The sequence below is a fragment of the Rhinatrema bivittatum genome, chromosome 2 (assembly GCF_901001135.1).
Source record: "Rhinatrema bivittatum chromosome 2, aRhiBiv1.1, whole genome shotgun sequence".
Classification (NCBI taxonomy): domain Eukaryota; kingdom Metazoa; phylum Chordata; class Amphibia; order Gymnophiona; family Rhinatrematidae; genus Rhinatrema; species Rhinatrema bivittatum.
In genome coordinates, this window is record NC_042616.1 from 272929706 (window position 1) to 272953658 (window position 23953).

Consider the following 23953-nt stretch of genomic DNA (forward strand, 5'->3'; position numbering starts at 1 on the left):
TCCATGATCGAATGACTTCGCCCGGAGGAGCCAATCGTCCAGATAAGGATGAACCAGGATGCCCTCCTTCCGGAGAGCTGCCGCCACAACTACCATGATCTTGGTGAAGGTGTGCAGCGCCGGCGCCAATCCAAACGCGAGAGCCGTGAACTGAAAATGCTGGTCCAGAATTTTGAAACGAAGGAAACTGTGGTGGTCCGGGCGGATGGGAATGTGCAGGTAGGCCTCCGTTAAGTCCAGGGAGGTGAGGAACTCCCCCCGATGCACCGCCGCAATCACTGACCGGAGCGTTTCCATGCGGAACCGAACGACTCGAAGGGATTTGTTGACTTCCTTGAGGACTAGGATAGGCCGGAAGGAACCCGTCCTTCTTTGGTACGACGAAATAGATGGAATAGTGGCCCGAGCCCACCTCTCCGAAGGGCACGGGCGCAGTAGCGCCTATCTCCCGGAGTCTGTCCAGAGTCAGCTGCACCGCTCCTCTCTTGAGGTCCGAGCCACAGGGGGAAAAGATGAACCTTCCCTGCGGGGGGCGGACAAATTCCAATGCGTAGCCGTGTTTTATGGTATCCAGGACCCACTGGTCCGAGGTGATCCGTGCCCACTCCACTTAGAAATACGTTAGTTGGTCCCCAATCCTGGGGACAGGGGAGTGGGCGAGACTGGCATCATTGTGAAGACTTGGTATAGGGGTTCCCGGTTCCGGGAGTAGTGCGTGCGGGCCGATGCCCGCGGAAGGCGCGCAACCAGGGCTGAGACCTGGGGGCGGATGGCCGGGAGCCCGTCTGTCTGTAGCCCCTGTAGCGCCGTTGCGCTCTGGCTCTGGTCCGAGAAGAAGAAAACGCTCTGGATGGTCGAAACCTATCCTCCGGCAGCCGATGAACAGCGTTCTCCCCCAGGGACTTGATGATCTGGTCCAAATCCTCCCCGAAGAGGAACTTGCCCCTGAAGGGAAGAGAGCCCAGACTGGACTTAGAGGACGTATCAGACGCCCAATTGCGTAGCCACAGTAGTCGTCGTGCTGCCACTACCGAAACCATGGATCTTGTGAGGACCCGAAAAAGGTCGTACGAGGCGTCCGCCCCATACGCCACTGCGGCTTCTAGCCGATCTGCCTGGGCAGCCTCATCGGACGGCAGGTTCTGAGACGTGAGGAGTTGTTGCACCCAAAGGAGACTAGCCCGCTGGGCAAGCGAACTGCACATCACCGCCCGCATACCCAGAGCGGAGACCTCGAAAACCCGCTTAAGGAAAACTTCCAACTTACGATCCTGTGTGTCCCGCAACGCCACACCTCCCGTCACTGGGATAGTCGTCCTCTTCGTGACCGCCGACACTGCGGAGTCCACCTTTGGGACCTTGATGAGGTCCAGAAAATCTTCGGGGAGCGGGTACAGCTTTTCCATAGCCCGGCTGCTCTTCAGGGAGGCCTCCGGGGTGTCCCATTCCCTGGTGAGAAGTTGTAAAAACGAGTCAAGAATGGGAAAAGCCCGAGCCCTCGGCCGGAGTGCCGCCAGGACAGGATCTCCCTTCCTTGAAGAAGTGATGACAGCGGGAGCTACTGGGGCAGGCGGGTCTGGTGGCAGATCCAAATCTAATTCTTGGATGATCTGCGGGATGAGGTCGTCCAGCTCTTCCCTCTGGAAGAGGCGTAGGGTACGCGGATCATCCCCCTCCTGTGTGCCGTCCCCTTGTCCCCCGTCCGGGAGGTCAAGTCCATGTCCCGCTGGGTCTGGCACCGCCCCCACTGCCGCGGGCGTGGATCGGACCCGGGTAGGAAGGCGGGAGGCCCCCACTCCCGGAGGGTCGGGGGGGGCCGGCGTCGAGGGCAACATCCGAGGGATCTTAGGAGGGGGGGGGGGTCCCACAGGTGCTTCCAGCCCCTGCAGATAAGCGGTATGCATGAGCAGGATAAACTCCGGAGAGAACCCCGGCCTGCTCGGGTGCGCTTCGGGGGCGGCGTGGTTCCTGCTCCCTGGCTCTGGGTGCTTGGTTCCTGCACCAAAATCGGGGGAACACCCCCGCTGGTAGAGTCCTCCAGGGATCCGTTCTCCCTCGTGGCCTCCAGGGATCCGTTCCCCCTCGTGGCCTGCGCCTCAGAGCGCTCAGAATGTAAAATGGCCGCCGTTCCCGCCAAAAATGGCAGCGTGGCCGGCCCGCACCGCCCGGGCAAAAAAGAGAAATCAGTCAGGGACTGTGAGGTACCTTCCCCCCTGGGAAGGCATCGTGCACAGATGCCCTCCCAGGAAATCTGGGACCCCGGGTCTTCGCAGGCCGCACAGCGGGACGGCCGCGGCATCGGGATCGCTGCAGGAGAAAAGAAAAAGCCACGGGGGGGGGCCACGCGCACAAAGGCGCCGCTGCGGGGGGGCCCGGTCGGCCCGCACTGCCCGCTGTCTGAAAATAGAGGAGGGTGCCGCGGGGGGGCCTTCCTGGCCACACGACCCGCCCCAGACATCTTTCCCTAAATGGCTCAGCAGCCCATGAGGAGCTGTAAAATGGCCGCGGGTGAGGGAGTAAAGAGCGAAGAGGCCGGCTCCACCGGCTTTCGCGGGCACCGGGGGCTGAGCTATAAAGGAAAAAACTACAAAGGAAAAACAAACTTACCCCTGGCTGCAACGAGAAATAAACAGCAAGGCCGCAGAGAAGAGACAAGGAAGATAAGCCACTCCCCAGAAGTTGAAAGAACTCTGCCTTTTTTTTTTTTTTTAAACTTAATACAAACTTGATACAAACTTGATCCACAGAAAAAGACAACAACAAGCCATAATCAAGCAAGAAAGTGAAGGAAAAGGAGGGGAAGCCTGATTCCCCTACTCGCATCTGCTGGAGTCAGAAGATACTGAACTCCTGCAGAGGGGGTAGTAGTATATATGGATACGCCCCCTCAAAGCTTGTGCTGACTCCATCTGCTGGATTGGGGACATAACCCACTATCTGGACTGATCCAGGTACATACAGGGAAGAGCCATTTTCTTATTTTTGTGGACTGTTATTCAAGATACACTAACACCTATTATCAAATAAAAGTCCAGTGTTTATTTCTTGGACCTGCATGATGAACTGGGACTAGAATAATAATGAACAGCAAATATGCAGAGTTACTGAGAAGGGGAACTTTGGGAATAGTAACCCCTAAAAGTGTAAAAGGGAGGGAAGGTTCTTATGTATGTTACTGTGTATTGCAATTATTCACAGTTGAGTACAATAAGAATGTTAAAAAGTTCCTCTCTCTGTTTAGCATTTACTGATTGTGATTGGACAAGGGGATTGAGCTATCATTTATTTAAGTGTTTTTATATACTGGGATATGTTGTGATCATCATCTCGGTTTACAGGTAACTTAAAACAGCAAGGAGCTTTACAGCGAACAGGTAACAATGTGAAACAATGTGTAACAACGGGATACTGCATGTAGGGTAGATTAACTGCAGGTGGGGAAGGAAGGTGTATCATAGGACACACCTTGTTTCTCTCTCCCCCCCCCCCTTGCTACTGTTAGTTTCATCTTCTCATCTGTCCAGGATCTGAACTGCAGCTTCTAAAAAGACTAGGCTTTCTTGTTTTGCATAGATGTTTTGTTTCTCAAATTTTTCAGTGTCAGTTTTGGTCTTCCTCTTTTTCTCTGATACATCTAAAAAATGTGGGGTAGATTTTTAAAAACGGCGCGTTCGCGTACTTTTGTTCGCGCTCCAGGCGCAAACAAAAGTACGCTGGATTTTAGTAGATACGCGCGTAGCCGCGCGTATCTGCTAAAATCCAGGATCAGCGTGCGCAAGGCTGCCGATTTTGGGCAGCCGGCGCGCGCCAAGCCGCGCAGCCTGCCTCCATTCCCTCCGAGGCCGCTCCGAAATCGGAGCGGCCTCGGAGGGAACTCTCTTTCGCCCTCCCCTCACCTTCCCCTCCCTTCCTCTACCTAACCCACCCCCCCCCCCCCGGCCCTATCTAAACCCCCCCTACCTTTGTCCGGGAATTTACGCCTCCCGGAGGGAGAAGTAAATCCCTGCGCGCCAGCGGGCCGCTGGCGCGCCGAGACGCAACCCGAGGGCGGTTCCGGAGGGCGCGGCCACGCCCCCGGACCGCCCCAGGCCGAAACCACGCCCCCGGGCCCGCCCCCAAAACGCCACATCCCGCCCCCAAAATGCCGCATCGGTCAGCCCCGCCCCCCGACATGCCCCCGACAAAAAACCCCGGGACTTACGCGAGTCCCGGGGCTCTGCGCGCGCCGGCAGGCCTATGGAAAATAGGCGCACCGGCGCGCAAGGCCTTGCATAAATCTGGGCAGATTTACGCGAGCAGGGCTTTTAAAATCCGCCCCTGTTTGTTTTGTCACCATGTTTCACCTCTTTGGCAATCTTTTCTTAAGTGGCATGTGCATTCTTTCCACTGGACTACTTAATTTGAACACAAAGGTTGAACCACAGCCTCCAACAAGATTTGCAAGCACTGCCTCCATTGTATGTAAATATATGTCATGTATATTCATTATGGACATCCTGAAAACCAGGTCTGTTTGTGGCTCTTGAGGAACAGAGTTGGCCACCTGTGCCCTATGCTGTACTACCCCCTTGAGCTTTTGCAAACCAAATTGTATATATTTTTTAGCTGCCAGATGCTCAACTATTCCTCAAGCTTCACTAGTTCCCTCATGTTTTCCACACCTTCCAGGGTGTCTACTCTGTTGTGCAAAAAAACAAATCTTTCCCCAACAGCCCTTCCACAATATCACTACAAAAACTGGAATAAAAACCCATCTCTGAGTTATACCACTGGCAACCATCCCTGTCAATGGAGCAACTTCACTTACCACTACTCCTCATCACATTCCATACAACCAGTGTCTAACCAAGACTCTTTAGGGCACTCTGTGTGGAACTGTGTCAAAAGCAGAGTGCTCTAGCCTGCTCTAGCTCTGGGCCCCAGGCAAAGAAATTGCTTAGATTCATCTGATAAGACCTACCTCTAGTAAAACCATATTGATTCATATTCTTTAATTAATTGGATTCCAGAAATTGATGTATATGGTGATTAAGTTAAATCAAGTTGCTGCTAAAATAAAGGAGAGTGCAGACTCATTGACCTCAGATTCCTCTTCCACCTTCGTGAAGAGGAACTGCATCTGTCCATCTCCAGACCTTGTGAAATACTGCTGAATAAAGAAGCATTGAACAAGTCAGACAGCGGAGCAGCCAAAACTTCCTTAAGTTCTCTTAATATCTTTGGATATAGCCCATCCGGCCCAGTTGCTTTATCTACTTTTAGGTTGTTTAGTTCTTCACAGTCTTCTGAAAATTGATAGAGGGCTATTTTACTTCTATTCCTATTTGTGATAACTTTCTGTGGTCCTAATTCCAAGCCCTTCCTCAATGAACACTGAGCAAAAGTAGTTGTTCAGCAATTCTGCTTTCTCCTTGTCAGTTTATATATATTCCCTATTTCATCTTCTGTCACTGATCTTTTCAAAATGTTTCTGTCCCTTCTCTTTTACCAAATTCATTGTTTATTTCAGGAGCATCAATCATTTACTCAGAAGAGAGAAAGGAGGTGGTTTAATATGTATGGAGTGGTCCTAAACATTCCCTGTCCCTTACTATTTACCTATTTCAAAAGATACTTATGAATGAGGTTAGAGAGTAGGAGTGTGGTTGGTGTTGCAGACACTCCATAACAGGAGGTGTCTTGGGTCATTAAATTAAAAAGTCTATATAGTAGAGATGCCCAGTTGGTCTTTTGTTATCTCCTTGGTTTTCCTTCTCTCCCCCCTCCAGGGAAGGTGACTGAGGCTGAAGATCAGAGCACTATGGAATTCAAAGGAGGGAGAATAATCTCGGAATCAAGGAGAACCTCTAGAGGGAGAGAGCTCAAATGTAATCTTTTTGAAGAGGGAAGCTGTAACTAACTTTTTTTCTTGCAAGAGAGATGCAGTTTTCTTACACAAAGTTTTGAAAGTCTTTGCAATCTAGCATAGAGCAACATTACCAGGATCATGGGTTTACATTGAGATTCTGCTCTAGGGAATAGTAGTGAAGACTCACAGTGTGTGCATTTTAGAGGAATCCTCAACACTGAAGATTCCTCAACCAGAAAGAGAATTTCTTTTGTCAATGGAATTGTGAAGTGGTGCCAAGACTGGGGGTAGTGGTGGCAAGTAGGGCTGCTTTTCTAGGTGTCACACCAAAGGAGATGTCAGCAGCAGCACAACAAGAGGCCTACTGCATGAGCACGAAGGGCTCTGCTCTGATAAACTCAGGGTACTGGTCAACAGTTAAGGCTGCAAAGGACAAGCCCTCTGTCTCTTGCTGCGGCTCCTCCCTTCATAGGTTTGCAGGAATAGAAGGAGAGGGGTGAGCCTGGAACAGAGAGCACAGTAAGGCAAAGAGCCATTCTGCTTCTTAATCAATCTCCTTGGCTCCTGTCATTCCTTCTCATCTTCAGGGAACAGGTGAGAAAATGTGTGAACAGCAGAGCAAAAAATAATTCAGGTTTTGTCATATTTCCATTTCTAATTTTTGGTCACTTCTTTGGATGTGATAAGAATGTGTTCTGAAAGTGTGACCAAAGTGATTATTCTGCTAGTATGTAGTTTGTGTGTAGAAATCTGTACTTGCCCAGCTCATTCTGTTTTCACAATAAGTGGTACATTTGTGTTTTAGGGCCCAGTGGAATATTTGCAGTGTTGCCTTTTCATATAGGGTTGTGATGTTTGAGTTCTGGGAGTTGGTTCTGTTTTGGCATGGAACATTTGCTATACAGGTTCTGCATGGTTTACTCACTCTGTTTGTCCATTACTCTGGGGAATCTCTGAAGGACCTGCTTCAAATGACATTGGTGCTCCGACAAGGATTAGAGAAGACCAGGATATCATCCAGGTAGACTGCTACATGAGAATAGAGCAGGTCTCAAAAGACAGTTACAGTAAAATTTTTGTTTTGAAACACTCTGCTCATTTGTCCTGAGTGTCTTTTGATATTGGTGCGGAGACTGTGTGAAAAAAGGAGTCAAACTGAGTACATCAGAGAGAGGGGAGAAATATTTTCCCCCTGCACCTTGAGAACTAGATGTTCAGCCCCTCCCTCAATCCATGCCCTGGGCTTGAAAGGATTGGCAACAGTGAACTGGGACATATCCCCTGGGACTAGATCCCTTGTATCACTTCATGCTTTAACACCCAACGTAGGAACTACAAATAGGAGGAGAGGACTCTAGATGGGCCAATAGCAGGAGAGGATGTAAGATTGAAAAGTCCCCTCCCAAGTTTCTGCCCTGGGCTCCTGTATGCCTAGTACCTACTCATGTTAACCTCGGGTCCTGCAGAAAAGCCACTGTATTAGAGGAAAAGTAGGGTATATTCAATATTCATACATATATAAATTTTATTTTATTTATTTGGTTTTAAAGTATTTGAAACCAGGAAGGAAGTGAAAACCATGATCATGCATAGATTTTTTTAGCACTTTTCAGCTTTGACTCCAATGAAAATTAATTCACCCTTATAGATTAAGGTTATTTTCAATAGGATAAGTACCAGGTCCATACTGCACCTTCAGCCATACCTCGAATCTATAAGTTTGGACACGATCAGTAATCTTTTAAGGAAGTTGTCAGATGGATTGATTCACTGATATAGCATTTTCAGCTCTGGTTGAAAGTTGCTAAAAATAAAATCTAAATTCTTTATATATTAAATTTACCAACAGCCTGAATAAAATGTGTACAACTAGTTACTTAGATAAAAGGCAAAAAAAATGATCTTAACCATTTTTGATCATATGTACTTTACCAGAGCTGTATTGTTCTTCCAAGAAATGAGAGGGAGGCATGTAATATTCAATAGCCATTGGAGTCCCTAAAGCAGAATTATGAACAGAAATTTATATATTCAGCATGAATGTATTGCAGACACTTTTCAGTTACAGCACAGGACACACAAATACATGATTGCTCAGAGCTACCTTCATTCGAAATAGAGTGCATAACAATCATAATGAAATGTACAACCATGAGAACAATGTACTGAAGTGTGCAGAATTGTATGGAGGCTATAATGGCCACTTTGCATGCTAAAAGAAAAAAAAACAGTGCTTGTTAAATGAGACAAAGAATACTATTTGCCCTTTTATTATGTGAAATGTAACTATTTCTTTGCAAATAGCTATTTTTTGACAGAACTGTAAGCTTGTTAAATTTCATGCAAATTCATTGTTAGAGTAACTATAATGCAAAATGATGCAGAGTGGCTCATTAACTATGAACACAAAGTTCAACTACACACAGAAAAATCATTCACACACTTGATGTTGCAAAAGATTTTACCTACAAAATTCAAATATAAAGTCTGTTTATATAGAGAACACTTAAAACTACCAACATGTATTCAAAACTCCATAACAAATCAAAAACTGTGTATTGTTTCTGTATTGGACCTTCATAGCAAAGAATGGGCTTCATGCTCACGCAACAGAGTTCAATGCACTTTCTTTCTCTTGCCCTTCTATAATCATCACCTCTAGCACTTATGATTATACAGCAGCAAGAGAAAAAGTGCATTCAACTGAGAGTTGTGTGAGCATGAAGCCCATTCTTTGTATGTAGGTCCAATACAAAGAAAACTGTTTTTGCAACTCTTACCTGGGGTGTTTAGTCCCAAGGGTACACAATCATATTTATAACCTCTGGGGCTGCTCCGACTACTTCCAAGCTCGACTCTTGATCCCTTTGGGGATTCTTTCTAAGGGGGGGGGGGGCTCTCATCTATGGACCAGACAATGAAAAACTTTGGTTATTCACAGCATCTCCCTCCAGAGGATGCCACATACTAAACAGGACCAGGTGCTGGGTGTCAAATAATTAACTGATTGTTTTAAGGCAAACACAAGTCCATCTTAAATACTTGTGCAGTTACAGATGATGTTTTACAGATAGAGTTTCACTGTGGGTAGGTGTCCTTTCTTTTTAGCACACTGGTTGAGCTTCCCATGATGGAGTAAATTGTGCACTCAAAGCTTTCCCAACAGCTTATCCGGGACTCCTAGATCAGGAGTACCCTACTAGCATAGTAAAAATCCTATCTTGTAGTCCAGTGTCTTCCCAAACTCCCAGCCCTATGTATTGGTCCCAAGTTATTTGGAGAATCCAGATAGGATCTTCTAGTTTTTCCTTTACTATTAAGCTGCTCTACAAGGGAGACTCCTCGGGTTGAAAAGTTTTGGGATGGAACCTCCTGATCTAGCCAGTCTCCCAGAGAAGAGTAGCAGCTTAACACCTCTTCACAAAAAAAAATAAAATAAAATGTATATTCCTTTTTGAAACAAAAAAAGGAAACAAAACAGGATATATTTCGGCCATCAAAAATCTCACTCAAAGATCTGTCACTGGTCTCGCCCACCTAGGGAGTAAGAACATAAGAAATTGCCATGCTGGGTCAGACCAAAGGTCCATCAAGCCCAGCATCCTGTTTCCAACAAAGGCCAAACCAGGCCACAAGAACCTGGCAAGTACCCAAACACTAAGAAGATCCCATGCTACTGATGCAATTAATAGCAGTGGCTATTCCCTAAGTCAACTTGATTAATAGCAGTTAATGGACTTCTCCTCCAAGAACTTTTCCAAACCTTTTTTGAACCCAGCTACACTAACTGCACTAACCACATCCTCTGGCAACAAATTCCAGAGCTTTTATTGTGCGTTGAGTGAAAAAGAATTTTCTCCGATTAGTCTTAAATGTGCTACTTGCTAACTTCATGGAATGCCCCCTAGTCCTTCTATTATTCGAAAGTGTAAATAACCGAGTCACATCTACTCGTTCAAGACCTCTCATGATCTTAAAAACCTCTATCATATCCCACCTTAGCTGTCTTTTCTCCAAGCTGAACAGCCCTAACCTCTTCAGCCTTTCCTCATAGGGGAGCTGTTCCATTCCCTTTATCATTTTGGTTGCCCTTCTCTGTACCTTCTCCAGTGCAACTATATCTTTTTTGAGATGCGGCAACCAGAATTGTACACAGTATTCAAAGTGCAGTCTCACCATTGAGTGATACAGAGGCATTATGACATTTTCCGTTCTATTAACCATTCCCTTCCTAATAATTTCTAACATTCTGTTTGCTTTTTTGACTGCCGCAGCACACAGCAGACGATGTCACTGTATTATCCACTATGATGCCTAAATCTTTTTCCTGGGTGGTAGCTCTTAATATGGAAACTAACATCGTGCAACTACAGCAAGGGTTATTTTTCCCTATATGTTTTAGAAAAGGGAAATGGAACTAAGGTATATGGTGACAGACTTGAGGGTCCACTCACTTTTTTTTTTTTTTTTTAATTTGTTACAGAGTTTTGAATACATGGAAGCAAAAAATATAACTATACTCTAATGAGGTATAGGAAAAGTTTCTGCAAAAAGGTTGGTAGAAAAGCTACACACTATTTTGCTAACAGGTTTATTTGCATAGAAATCCTGGTAGCAAAACATCACATCTGTGCATTTCAATACATCGGTCTCTGAATGAAAAACACAATTTCAAAGTGAAAAGTCATCGCCCGTTTTACACGAATAATATTGCATCGGCCCAATGGTTAATTGTGCATTTACTTCAGTAAGTCTTAAAAAAAAAAAAACCCACAACCACATTTGCATTATTATATCTTCATTTCGTCAGTTGTGTTTGTCCTTTTAAATAAAGGACACACATCTTACGCTAACATTGACTTGAGCCAACTCTAGAATCCTACCCCCACCTCCTCCAAATCTTTCCTAAGGACTCTCCCTGCTTTATCACCAAGCAGCTTTCTAATCCAGCATAGTCAGAGGTGTGAGATTCCTAGCAGCCCATTCCCTGCATGACCTCTTGCTATATCCCAATAAAAATCACAAGAACAAAAAACAAAAAAAAAAAAAAAATCACCTCCACTTCTCAGCACAAGATGTCCTACTTTCCCATGCAGCACTGTGGCAACTCTGTCCATATCACAGGCATGCCTAAGAGTGGATAAAATTAAATTGGGTCAGTAATTGTCAATTAATACAAATGCCTCCAGGAGCAATTAACCTTCACATGTAGTCATCTTCATGGCCCTCATGCGTATATGTAAAAAAAATAGCTATTGCTTTTGCTCTGACACAATCTTACAAATAATCAGAATGAATTATGAACCCACTAGCATTCCAGCTGTGATAAGTTTTAGATTAAATATTTCTGTGGACCGTGGTTCCACAGCTCTCACCCTAAACCTCCCACATGTGCATGGATCCCATAGGCAAAGCCTTCATGTATCACAATGGCCCTCATTCTTTAATGTACACCATTACTCCAGCTCTATGCAGTAGAACGTTTACCTTAACTATTAAACCACTGACATAGCCTCATTTACCTTAATTTTGCATATTTGTTAATGTTGCATTCATGATAAATATTTATAGATAAAGAAAACAATTATGGAGTAAACACACACACATACATACACACACACACACAGACACACACACAAACTGTAGCCCTTGCTCTAATCAGCTCTTGGGCACAGGAGCACATGGGATGGGTCACAGATCACACAAGGCCCCATGACCTCCTCAGGGGGATAAAGTCAGCCTTTGCTCTCTCTGGGTTTTTCCTGCTCACCAGTCCAGTCCCACAAAAACACAGTCCACTCCAAAAGCTGCTGTTCAGAATTAAAGTCTTTATTGAACTTGTTGGCAGGAAAACAAAATACAAAAACAGAATACCAGTCGGTAGTGCACCAGTACTATAAACAGACGTCTGAGTTCCGGTGCAACCCCTGCACACCGCATCAGAAGAAAGAATATGAAGACAGCGATCATGGAGCTGCGAGGACTGAGCTCTGGCCTTGGGCCCGAGGCTGTGCCGGATCATGGGGTTATGCCGGGAAGCAGCGTTGTGCCTGAGTCTGAGCTAAGCTAAAGCCCAGGTGACAGGACATGGCCTCAGTCAGGCCACAGCATCAGGCCTGGACCCAGGCATGGCCAAGGCCCAGGCATCGGGACCTGGCCTCCCGGTTGGGCTGCAGCATTGGGCCTAGATCCGGCCTCACTATCACATACTGGATGGATCAGGTAAGAAGCTATTTGGGGATTTGGCCCTGACTGAGGCCCTGGCGTCTGCTGAGCCCTAGGCCCAAGACCCTGGTGTCACACTCAGGTCTAGGCAGTGGCCCCAGCTTTGAGCCTCAGCCTACGTTCTAGGCAAGGGCCTGACATTCATTTCAAATGATTGCAACAAAAAGTTATTTTCATTCGGAGATCCTCCTGATTCATTATGAGGCCCCCTGAATGAAACACATTTTTCTTATATGTTGTATTTTTTTAATTCATTTGAAACAAATGTACATCCCTAGTGCCTAGAGAAAGAAATGGAGTCCAGGAGGGGTGACTTCTGGGATTCTAGTGGGTTCTGAAGAGGATTGTATCTGAAAGTCTGAGTCTGAAGATCCACAGATGAAGGGATCATTTGATAAGTAGAGAAGAGGGAGGATTGCCCTTGGGGAGCTTCAGAGAAGCTGCTTTCCAAGGGAAGATCTAAAGGGAGTACCTGACTGACAGAATTCAGAAAGGTTCTATCTGTGTTTGATAAAAGAGAGGGAGACCAGAGAGAGTTGCCTGCTACCCAAAAGGTACTGGGAAAGTCTAAAGAGGAAGGGTACCTGTTCCTTGAGGCTTACCCTTTATGGGTGGATGGTGAAGTGAGTGGAAATGCCAAGGTCCATGGTTGCTGTGACCTACCATGGCCTTGGCCTATGCAAAACAGAGGCTTTTGCCTGGGCCTAGGCCTTGCCGGTGGATCCCCACTGGACCGGGTAAGTGGGAACTAGGGGGATCCTGGCCCCAGCATTTTTCCAGGTATATAATTGGCTTTAGAAGACCCCGTTTTCCTTTTTTGGACTTTATTTCATTTTTTTTTAATGTTTGATTTGTTTGTTTTTTTTCACACAAATGAAATGAATCAAACATTGTATGAACTGAAATTCATGGGGTAAAAAAAATCTCCCAAAAATAAACCAAAACACAAAAACAAACTTTTTCCCTTGCACATCATTAATATACACCGCTTTGCTAAATAGAAAGCTCACTCCTACCAAACACATATACTGAACACATCTACCTAGTGTCCTTTGCAAGGAGACACACACTCCCTCAGCTAACATTGATTCTCTAAAATCCCAGTGTGTCACATGAACACAGGAATTTTGTTACCTCAAATGACTTCTCCCAATGAGGAAAGTCACTTTTTCTTAACACATCTGCACTACACTGTCTTCACAACAGGGGGGAGGGTCTAGTTGAGTTCCCAACACACTGAGGGCACTTAGATCGGTTGAGGCTATTGCTGCTATGAATGTGAAGGGCAAAACTGCTTAGAGGGCAGATTTTAGCACCGTGTTACAAAACAAACATCTTGCCAGTTTCCTACACATGAATTACAACCAAAGACAGACAGGATGTTATGTAGAATGGGAAATTCATACTACGGTAATTATATTAGTATTATCACAAGCCCACTCTGTTTTTATTTATATTTTTGCCAGCATCTGTGCCTTCCCCAGCCTCACAAGACTCAACCCTGCACAGAAGCCCCCATTCTGAAAGACGATTTGAGGGGGGACGCCCCCCAGGACGTGCTGCTCCCAAGTGATAAGCCACGGCATGGCAAAGGCCCATGAACCCATCCAAACATCTGGCCTCTAAGGCCAAAGAACAAGACTTAATAACCTAAGAAAATTGCCACACTGGGTCAGACCAAGGGTCCATCAAGCCCAGCTTCCTGTTTCTAACAGAGGCCAAACCAGGCCACAAGAACCTGGCAAGTACCCAAACACTAAGAAGATCCCGTGCTACTGATACTGTTGATTAATAGCCGTTAATTGGCTTCTCCTTGTAGGACAAGTCTGGCCAGGCCTCACTACAGAGTTCCTGTGCCAGCTAGATGATGGCAATGGTCTGTGTGCCACTGTAGTCCTGCAGTCTACTTCTAATGCCTTCCTCTACACTCTGCCCATACTCTAGCCTCCTTGAGGCAGTCTCTAATCACGGTTCAGCTGCAGCTGCTACCTCATGTCTCCTCTGCTGCTTCTGATGCTGGTGTCTCATCTCAGCCTGCTGCCTCCTCCAAGCTGCTGCGTCTTCTCCTGGTTCTCATGCCTCCATGCTGTGCTCTTTGGTCCTGGGCATCTGCCTCCATGCTGTGCTCTGCTGCCTTGGCCCTTAGGCTATCCCCTTGCGGGCACTTTTTCAATATGGATTGTCTGGGGCCTTTGGGTTAACACCACATAGTTGTGCTGTTATTAGCTCCAACATCAGAGCTGTACTGTAGCTATTGGGGTGCCACTTTCACTTTCTATGTTCTGTGCTGTAATCATGATTATGCAAAAAGGATAAGATGCAAAGCCCTTATATGTAATGCTGATGCCATATTTAACAATGTATGTACAGGTCTACATGCAATGTGGTGCTCACTTCATTTACAAAGTCATGTGCTGTTTACTATCTTGTCCTTGCAGAATGTAATTACCAAAGAAGTTGACTTGCTTTGAATCTGTTGACTAGATTGGTTCAGTAATAAACGGGTCACAGATTAGAAATCTACATTTTCTGGTTGTGTCTTATCATTGTGTAGTTTTGTCTTAAGGCTGTCAAAGGTGTGGCCTCCACATATCCTTGCATGCTAGTGCGCCCTTGCACATTATAGCTAGGCACTTCACTGGCAGGCAATACCATATGGCCTATACCATACAACTGAAAGCTCAGTGTATGCTCCCAAGGAAGACAGCAAGAGCTAAACCTGAAGCTCTGTAAAGTGGAACTTTTTGGCTCCTATTGCCTTCATCACTCAGCATACTGTTAGCTAAGGATTGGGTACACAGCCCTGTATATGAGATGGCCGCTTGGTAGCTAGTGTTCAGCTCCATACGTTGTTGGGTACAATTGGTGTCAAAATGTTTGGCTACGGGTGCAGTAGCTATGTCTTTACTCTGTGGGGGCCCAATCGGTGGTGAAGCTATGCAACCATTATAGTGCAGCTACAACAAATAATTGCCTTCTTCCACTGTCAAGATATATCACCTATGACCTAAAAATGGGCCTTCTCTCTGGCTCTGGGCACGAATGTTCTCATGACATCTCTCTTTTCTCAGAGGCCTACTTGAACGGTTACTAAAGTCTGAGGTTTGGTTCATCAGTAGTGAGCTGAAAGTGGCAGCTGCAGGGGCCAGGGCCAGGGCCAGAGAGTACATTCTGATCATGTGAAGCTTGTGTGGTGTAACTTTACCTGCGCCCTCTTACTTGTGTCCTTAGTACAGTTAAAATGCTATGTGTACCCAACCCTTTTTTATGGTTCACACTACACCAAATAGGTCATCAACTTGCAGGCTGCTGGAACATGGTGCCATCTGCCATGTGACAACTAAGAAGTGAGGAAGTTGTGTCATGTACAGAATGGCCACAGGTGAAAAGCAGTTTGTCTAGAGGGCTGCAGCTGCTGCCACCCCTGTACTGGCCTCACCTGTGGATCTGTCTAATAGCTGTTAGCTAAGGATGAGATAACCGGGATTAGACAGATCCACAAGACAGGCAAGAACAGCCTGCACCAAAATAGCATAATGCCAGCTGGCTTATTTGCCAAGATAAATGCCAGAGGTTTAAAGGTAAACCTGTCTCCTACATTAGGCAGTAGATAGATGCCACCATTTCTATGTCTGCATAGTAAAAATATTGAGCTACAGCTGCCAGATTCCAGGTTGGCACATCCTGCCAGTGAATACAGATGGTAAGTATGTGTCAAATGATGTGGCCTGCTGTGGCACCCTCTAGGTTGTACATGTTATGATCTACAGAGAGGAGGCTAAAAAGGCCACAGTCCTGAAAAAAAGGACACTCAAATCTGAGTCGTGGCAGACCTCATGCACCTGCAAACCCCCTTCCCCCAACACACACACTCACACCCCCACAGGTCTTAGCAACATGTTGGCACTGTGCCCCTCCACCAACCCAGTTCCCCAAACAAAAACCTAACATTGCTTGCATGAGGGGGCCATGGTGACTCTGCATTCCAGCCATCTCCGCATCCCCACATTCAGGGACAGCTTCTTAACCACCACACCCTTCTCAAACCTGTAAAAAAGCCAGGTCTCTACATAGTGTTTTTTGTAGGCATGCCAACACAGTGTACATAGCTTGACCTAGATTACTGTATTAGGCTGGCTAGACCTAGGCTTTGGATACAGTCCTAGACCTCACATGTTGTGGGCATAGTGACATAGCTATCAGTGCTGGTGCAAGATGTTCCATCGCCCTAGGCAGTGGCATCAACCTGCCATATTCTCTCGCTCTAGGCAGCTGCCTAGTTTCCAAATGCCTCCTGCCAGACCTGATTGCTATGCTGGAACTCCAGCTGGCCCTAGAACTTGGAGACCACCTGCTCTAGATGTAATGTGAAGCCCAGCTAGCTGAGAAACTTTAAGGCACAGTGGCAATCTACAGGTTGATTGTAAAATATATCACTCCCAAGTACAAATTTAACTGGCTCATTCCATAGTGAACATCCATGTCCTTCTGACGATGTGCACCTGTACATTGGATGCCTAGAGTCACAAGGACCTTTAAAGTCACTGATGCCAGCACTGCATCAGCTGTGGCAGAGCCAGTGCACACCTCAGAGTGCTCATCGAGCAGGCGTGCACTAACAGGCTTTCCTAAAGAGCATGTCAAGGATAGTGTCATTCTCACAATGCTCTCAGGTGCTTGTAAGCCAGCATACCTGTGAGGGTTTGGGTGCAACCACACACACATGCACCAGCCTCCAGCTACCTAGGCTAAATGTAAACTATCATGTCCAGATGGTGAGGGCCTTGTCATTTGGGATGTCATGTTGGAAAATGTTGACTTCTCAGGGAGCCTAGACAAGGATGCTTTTCAGACTGTGTGAAGGCAAGACAGGGAATCAGATGGTGGCATTCCTTTACCTGTATTATAAAGTCACGTCCCCATTGTCAAGGTCACTGTATGGTTTGAAAAGACTAATATCACCCAAATGTCTCCTCACCCAAAGCTTCCCCTAACTGAACTCATCACAAAAGTGTGTTTGAAGCAATTTGCCTAGCATGAGAGGTCTTTTTAGTGGGCAAAGACTACCAGAGATGTGATGGTGCTGTACAGCTGAGGGCTAGTCATCTTGTGCTGCTGTATGTATGTACCTGTAATTAATGCTGACTTGTGTGTTAGTAGTGATAGCTACTAACTATTACATCCTGTATGCTTTCTGTGGGCACCCTTAAAGCACATAGGCATAGGACTCCTGGGGTGAGCTGCATGAAAGAAAGGACAGAGGCCAGGGTTATAAAGACACAATCAGCTGGTTTTAGAGTTCGCGACCCTTGCTGGTCCACATGACAGCCCTGACTTGTGGCCTCCTCAGAGGAGTAGCTGTCCTATAGGCTGTGTCTCAGGTGGTTGCCCTGATGGCTTATGCACTCTCTGTGTTGGTCTCTTGACACACATTTGGTGCCACCTGAGGCCTTAAGGGGCTCATGTCAGTAATTTAGAAAGTACGTACCATATATGTCTCGGACAGATTTGTGTCCAACGTGGTGGTGTAGATAAAGGTGTTTGCCGAGGAATGACTCCAACTACATCATTAGCAGTTAGGGACCAGGCCACCACTGATATCAAAGATACTTGATTACAAAGTGTCCAGGAACCTACACATGGCCCATGAAGTTGTGCTGGTAGTCAGCAGACCACAGATGTGTGTGAACAGGGCTGGTGTAAGCATATTAGGTGCCCTAGACAAATTTTCTGCCCTTTGCCATCCCCCCCCCCCTCCCCCCCATGTCCAGGCACTGGTTCCGGCCCCAACCTCATTCACTCAGACAGGTCCCCTCTATTACACACACTTAGGTTCCTTGTCTCATTCACACATGCACCCTTAGACAGGTTTCCTTCCCCTCAATAACACCATTGCTCTCTCATACACACACAATCTCTCTCACTCACTCTCACACGCGCGTGCTTTTCTCATGGCCCACCAAGTTTCTACTCCTCTTGGCCGTGATTGGGATGGGTTCCACTCTTGGCTGCATATGGCTGCTTTTTGCCATCCCCTAATGGCTGGTGCCTGTGTGGGGGGGAGAGGGATAAGTGACGTGCGTGTTGGCCTCAGTCAATATCTGGGTTGGGGGCGATGTAGGCCTAGTAATTCCCTCCCTTACTTCTGCACTGCATACCCCACAGCAGGCAGTGTGTGCGCATTCATTTTGGACACACTGTCCTTGCCCAGCAGTGATCCAGTGCTTCCACTCGTGACAAGGGATGCCTCACAGATCAAGCATCCAACATCCCCTCAGAAGAACACTAGCCACAAACATAACGGATATAGGAAGACAAGCCAGGTGGAAAAAGCTGTTTTTAGTGGCCCAGGAGAGCCTGGTAGGTGTATTTGCAATAGGGCCCAAAATTGTCACGCACGGTACTAGCCGAACATGCTCAATAAAAACATTTTCCTCCCATACTACCCAAAAAAAATAGGTGTAGTTATTTCTGACATTAAATCCTGTGTTACTGTGCATTAATCGGACCTGGAAAGTAGTAGAAGCCCCTCTTTTGCATTTACTCCTCCCACTCTCATACTCAAATGTATATTTGCACATACAGTCGCAGTGCGGTAATTATTGCACGCATTAGGGTTTTATCAAGCACGTTAAGGCCCTATCGCAAAATGATAAATGACCTGGTTAGTTTCCAAAAGAAACTGAAAACTTGACTCTTCCCTACATTTGAATAGCCAATTCTGAAGGGTTAGATGTTGGGAACGTTTATGAAATAAGAAGAGTGGATAGTGGGGTGGGAAAGGGACAGTCTGTGAAATGAGCAGTAAAGAATGCAGCACGACGTTCATCCAATAAACTATGAGGGGGGGGGGAGAATGTTGATCGATTTGGGTTTTTATGCTTTGCTTTGTATGCTTTTGTATCCTTACCTTCAGTTGGCTACTGATTTTGATTGTTTTTTTATTTAAATGTGTACACTGCGTTGTGCTTCCTGAAGGCACGGAGTAACATGCACAGAGTGACACAGTCAGAATCCTAAACACTTTCCTGGGCAGACTGTATAAACCATTTTCTTCATTTGCCGTCATTTACCATGCTACTATGAACAGTCTGTAAATCTATATAGGCTAGGGAAGATGTTAAGAAAAGGATTTTAAATTTAAAAAATTGGTTAAGCCTGAAGGGGCAGCTGGGATGGTAGTTCGATTATTTCCCCATCTACTCCAGTTTATGCCCTGAGAAAAGGAGGCTGCGCTGTCTGTTTATGCTCTCTTTCTTGAAATTGCAGGAGTATGAATAAGTGACTAAGCAAATTTTTTTTTTTTAATGTACGTGAGGCATCAGACTCTATGACAACTATGTGCGCAGGATATATTGGATTTCCAGGTGGTAACCATCGCCTGATTCCATCCCACCAGTGCTACATCACATGGGAACCCAGCAGAGAGTAAAAGTAGTTTAGTCTCACTGTGCACAGGGATGGGAAAGGTTAATCCAGTTTGGTGGTCAGAACTAGCTGTTCACCATTCTTATTCTTCTAATTCAGAGGTCCCCAAGCCTGTCCTGCAGGCCCACCAGCCAGTCGAGTTTCCAGGAAATCCACAATGAATATGCATGAGAGAGAATTTGCATGCACTGCCTCCATAACATGCAAATTTTCCCTCATGCATATTCATTGTGGATATCCTGGAAACCTGACTGGCTGGTGGGCCCCCAGGACAGGGTTGGGGACCACTGTTCTAATTCATCCCTATTGGCAGTAAGAGTGTGCAGCAAGAAAGAGAAAGGATTTAAGCAACTAGTATCCTTACCCAGAGAGATTAAATATTCCATGGAGATCTCTCTCAAGAGACTGCAAGGCCAGATACACCTTAGCTTTCATTTCACTAAGAATGAATTTGGGAAAAAAAAATATTAAAATGCTATTAAAAACATTAAACAAAGACAAACAGGAAACCTTACAAAGAGTAACAAAAAGGAATACTTATTTCCTGGAATTTGATAGAGGTTTAATAGCCCTTCTAAGCTCTTTCCAAAGGCATCAAAATTCTTCACCCTAAATGTGAAAAGGGATAGTCATTGGCTAAATTCAATACATGCTGTTTATTCCTGTAATGACTATAGCTTGGGACTGCATAAAATCTGTAGCTAGAATTAACAATGTGTAAACTTTGATTCTAAATTCATTTTATTTTGGTTGATATTGTTGCTTGGTCATCATTTACGATTACAGGTGCATGAATTCTCATCATGTGCATTTTGAATATTTTCTTTGAATTCTACTGGGCACCTGTTCTGAAATCATTAGTAAAATTAAAAAAAAAAGAAAAATGAAGCTTATCAAAAAAAAAAAAAAAAGTTAAATCATTTTCTACCTTAGATGCTGCAGCAACTCTTCACATATCTAAAAATAAAATGAAAAAATTGAAAAGTGTATATTAAAAAACTAGGAACTGCCTATAAAGAGAATGTTAGGTAAGTTCAGTGAAATCTGTTTATGGACTTTCAGAAAGTCAATCTTGCAGAATTTGGTGGAAAACAACCATGGACTGAGTGAGACCTCTGATAACACAAGCATGCTCAAATAGGCAGGCTGGGTGGCCCAACTGGTCCTTTCCTGCAGATACCTTTTACATTTCTAACACACAGAAGGGATTATCATACCAGTCTGGTGACTCCAAGACCCAACTTCTGCCACTTACAAATCCGTTTACCTTAATCCAATCTACTTTCGGTTCATTTGTGATTTTTGCTATCAGAAGAGAATGGTATGGGTTTTTAGTAGGGATGTGCAGGCAAAAAAAAAAAAAAAAAAGAGTCAGTTATTTTGAGTTGTGTTTGGGGATAGGTCAATTGTCAATTTTTTTTTTTCAAAACAAAAAAAATGGGAAAACAAAGTGCACGCAATATTTCTGAATATTGTATTTTGCAAATAGCACACACTAAAAACGATGAAAAATAGAAAATTTTGTGTTTTTCTTCTATCATCTTTTTGTTTTGAAAGCAACAAGAAATAATGTCCTTGACATTGTCTATGTCATTTCAGACAAATGCATATACCTAGTTCTTAGCCATCTAAGTAAAAAATGTTAGAGGACCTCTAGGGATTGCCCTATCCTCAGTGTAAGGTTGTGCTTAGTGTGAGCACGGGCTCTCTTTTATGGTAAGATATAAGATGTTTATGGTATTCAGCAGTAATTCCTGCCTGGTCTGCTACGTACCCAACACAGCAGAACCATGCCACCATGGAAGCAAGAACACAATCACGAGGCATTTAAAGGTGGATTTTTAAAGTCGCATGCACACATGGAGATGCTAATTTTATAACAGTGCGCATGTTATAAAATCCGCTACCTGTGTGTGCATATAAAGGAGCGGATTGGAAGGGAACATCCTTAACCCTATCCTTCCTCCCCAACCTCTAAACTCCACGGTACCTACCCTAATTTTTTTTTTTGTCCCTGAACTTACTCCAGCTCCATGGAGTGTGTAATGGTGCTGTCCAGGCCGGCCCCCGACCTGTACCCCTTTTGTTTTTTTGTTTTTTGCAGCTCGACACTTGTGCACAACTGCACATATCAGGAGATATGCACCTGGCCGGGCTGTTTCAAAAATGCGCTCGGCGAGCACACAGCCCAGCCACGCGCATATCTCCCGGGATTCGCGTGCTCCGGACTTTTAAAAATCAGGCCATTAGGCATTTTCTTGTGACAACCTAGATATGTGAAAGTGGCCCAAAACTACTTTGTGGAAATTTTGGAGGTATTATAACAGAAAACAATTCTGTGAGTGGATCTGATTAGTAATGGGATCTTGTTTGGAAAAAAAAAAGAGAGTACAAGGATGTTTGAGAACTAGACTAAATTATGAATGCTAGAGGAAGCAGAAGTTTAAAGTATATTTATTTTGCTGCTTATCTCTGCTGTGAATGCTGTTTACTCATCTACATAAGAACATAAGAACATAAGAAATTGCCATGCTGGGTCAGACCAAGGGTCCATCAAGCCCAGCATCCTGTTTCCAACAGAGGCCAAAACCAGGCCACAAGAACCTGGCAATTACCCAAACACTAAGAAGATCCCATGCTACTGATGCAATTAATAGCAGTGGCTATTCCCTAAGTAAACTTGATTAATAGCACTTAATGGACTTCTCCTCCAATAACTTATCCAAACCTTTTTTGAACCCAGCTACACCAATCATAACAATAGAAAGCTTCACCCATATTACTAGCACCAAAACTTAGGACCAGCCCATCTCCTTATGATGATAAAACTTACATACTGGAACTAACTTCACATCTCTGTAGCTAAGGATTTTCTGTGTTTACTCCATGCTTTCTTAAATTCTGTTACTGTTTTTCCCTTCATCACTTCCAGTAAAAGACTGTTCCTCTTCATGAAATGCTATTGTATTTTCTGATGTTACTCTTGTGTCTACCACCTTGGCACCCTGTATCATGACCACTTGTTTTAGAATATCCAACTCACTGGAAAAGACATGCTTTATTTATTTTAAAGATTATTTGGTGATTTGTTTTTTTTTTAAATTTGTGACCGCTGGTAACCCCGGAAAAATAAAAATTGTGTGTGTTATTTTATCCAGCGAGTGAGACTCTAAATACTTAATCCCTCGGTTATGATTCAAGGTGTGAGTAACTACAAAGGGAAAAACACCTTTTTTCCCCCATTAAGAAAATTTTAATCACTCAGAGCTATTATGTACAGGATCTACCTCACTTTGCATACATTATAGGAAAAAGACACACAGACTTTACCATAGGAGCTTCGCCATGATGAGCCAATTTCACATCCATTACATCGCCATTTTCCTGCATCTGAACTTCTACATAAAACATATCTGATGTTATATAGCACGCTGTTCCTGTAGGGCTCAGGTGAGAGGCCAGCCTACGCAGACAGAGGAAAACAGACAATAAATATCTTGTGGTAAAGGACATTTAAAAACATTTTAATGTAATATTTCTCACACATCCAAACTCTTAATTCCCGTTAAATTCTATGGCTTCTAAAAGAGAATTATTTTTTTTTTTTATAGAGTTGAAATTATCTTACCCTTTTCGTTTTGATATGGATTCTAATCTGTTCACCACAGCAGATAAAGACTTAACTGCAAATGCAAAATGTTCATTGTTATTCAAGTGTTACTTTACACTGGTCAATGTTTTATTCCTCCCTTTTTCTAAAGGAGAGATGCTTAACTGACACCACAGAGTATTGGCATGCTCCATTTACTGGAATACCTAAGTGTAAAAGGACACCTTTAAGGAACCTGAGTCTGCTTCTGAAGGAATCAGGGTAATAATCTATGCCAATCCACTCTTAGTACATTCATAAAGGATTAAAACCACCACCTGCAACAACCCCTGGTTTTAGTATCCAACATCATGGTCACCTGCCCGAGACCACTAGATTGGGATACTTAGGACTGGAAGGCTATGCCCTATCAGAATGAACTGGTGATAGATCTGAGGAGATCCTGTATTCCTTTTCCAATCCACTAATCTTTAAAAAGCACTTTGCATGCTGATTCTCCAATGGTACACTTAAGACACAGCCTCTTAATATTAGCAGCAGCGTTTAATTCCTGACCCAGCCATACAGTGTGACTGTATTAATGGCCTTTTAGCAAAAGGCAATGACATTGCGCGAGATGTGTTACCCATGACACTGCGGGTTTACAGCCGGAGTGCAATCTCCTTAAGGGCTGCAGAGTTGCAGGTTAGCACAGAGAAGATCACTCCTGAGGGAATTCTACTCAATAAAATAAAAAAAAAAAAAAAAATCTTGTACAAAAAAAGTTTACAAATTCTGCAGATTTTGTTTAAACACAATATAAATCACTGAAAGTATTCATTTATAATACAGAAGTCATTGCA

The 23953-nt window shown here is 44.7% G+C and overlaps 1 protein-coding gene across 1 annotated transcript in view; it reads right to left on the minus strand.

Moving 5' to 3' along the window:
- The window catches only part of LOC115084539 (mediator of RNA polymerase II transcription subunit 1-like), a 200022-nt gene that overhangs the window by 63145 nt on the left and 112924 nt on the right, over positions 1–23953 (minus strand). The window contains exons 4-10 of the mRNA XM_029589527.1: positions 23130–23184; positions 22832–22964; positions 20430–20458; positions 20039–20110; positions 19866–19940; positions 10905–10978; positions 7781–7846 (exon numbers count right to left, since the gene is read on the minus strand). Coding sequence (XP_029445387.1) covers positions 7781–7846; positions 10905–10978; positions 19866–19940; positions 20039–20110; positions 20430–20458; positions 22832–22964; positions 23130–23184 — 504 coding nt within the window. The remainder of the gene's footprint in view (positions 1–7780; positions 7847–10904; positions 10979–19865; positions 19941–20038; positions 20111–20429; positions 20459–22831; positions 22965–23129; positions 23185–23953) is intronic.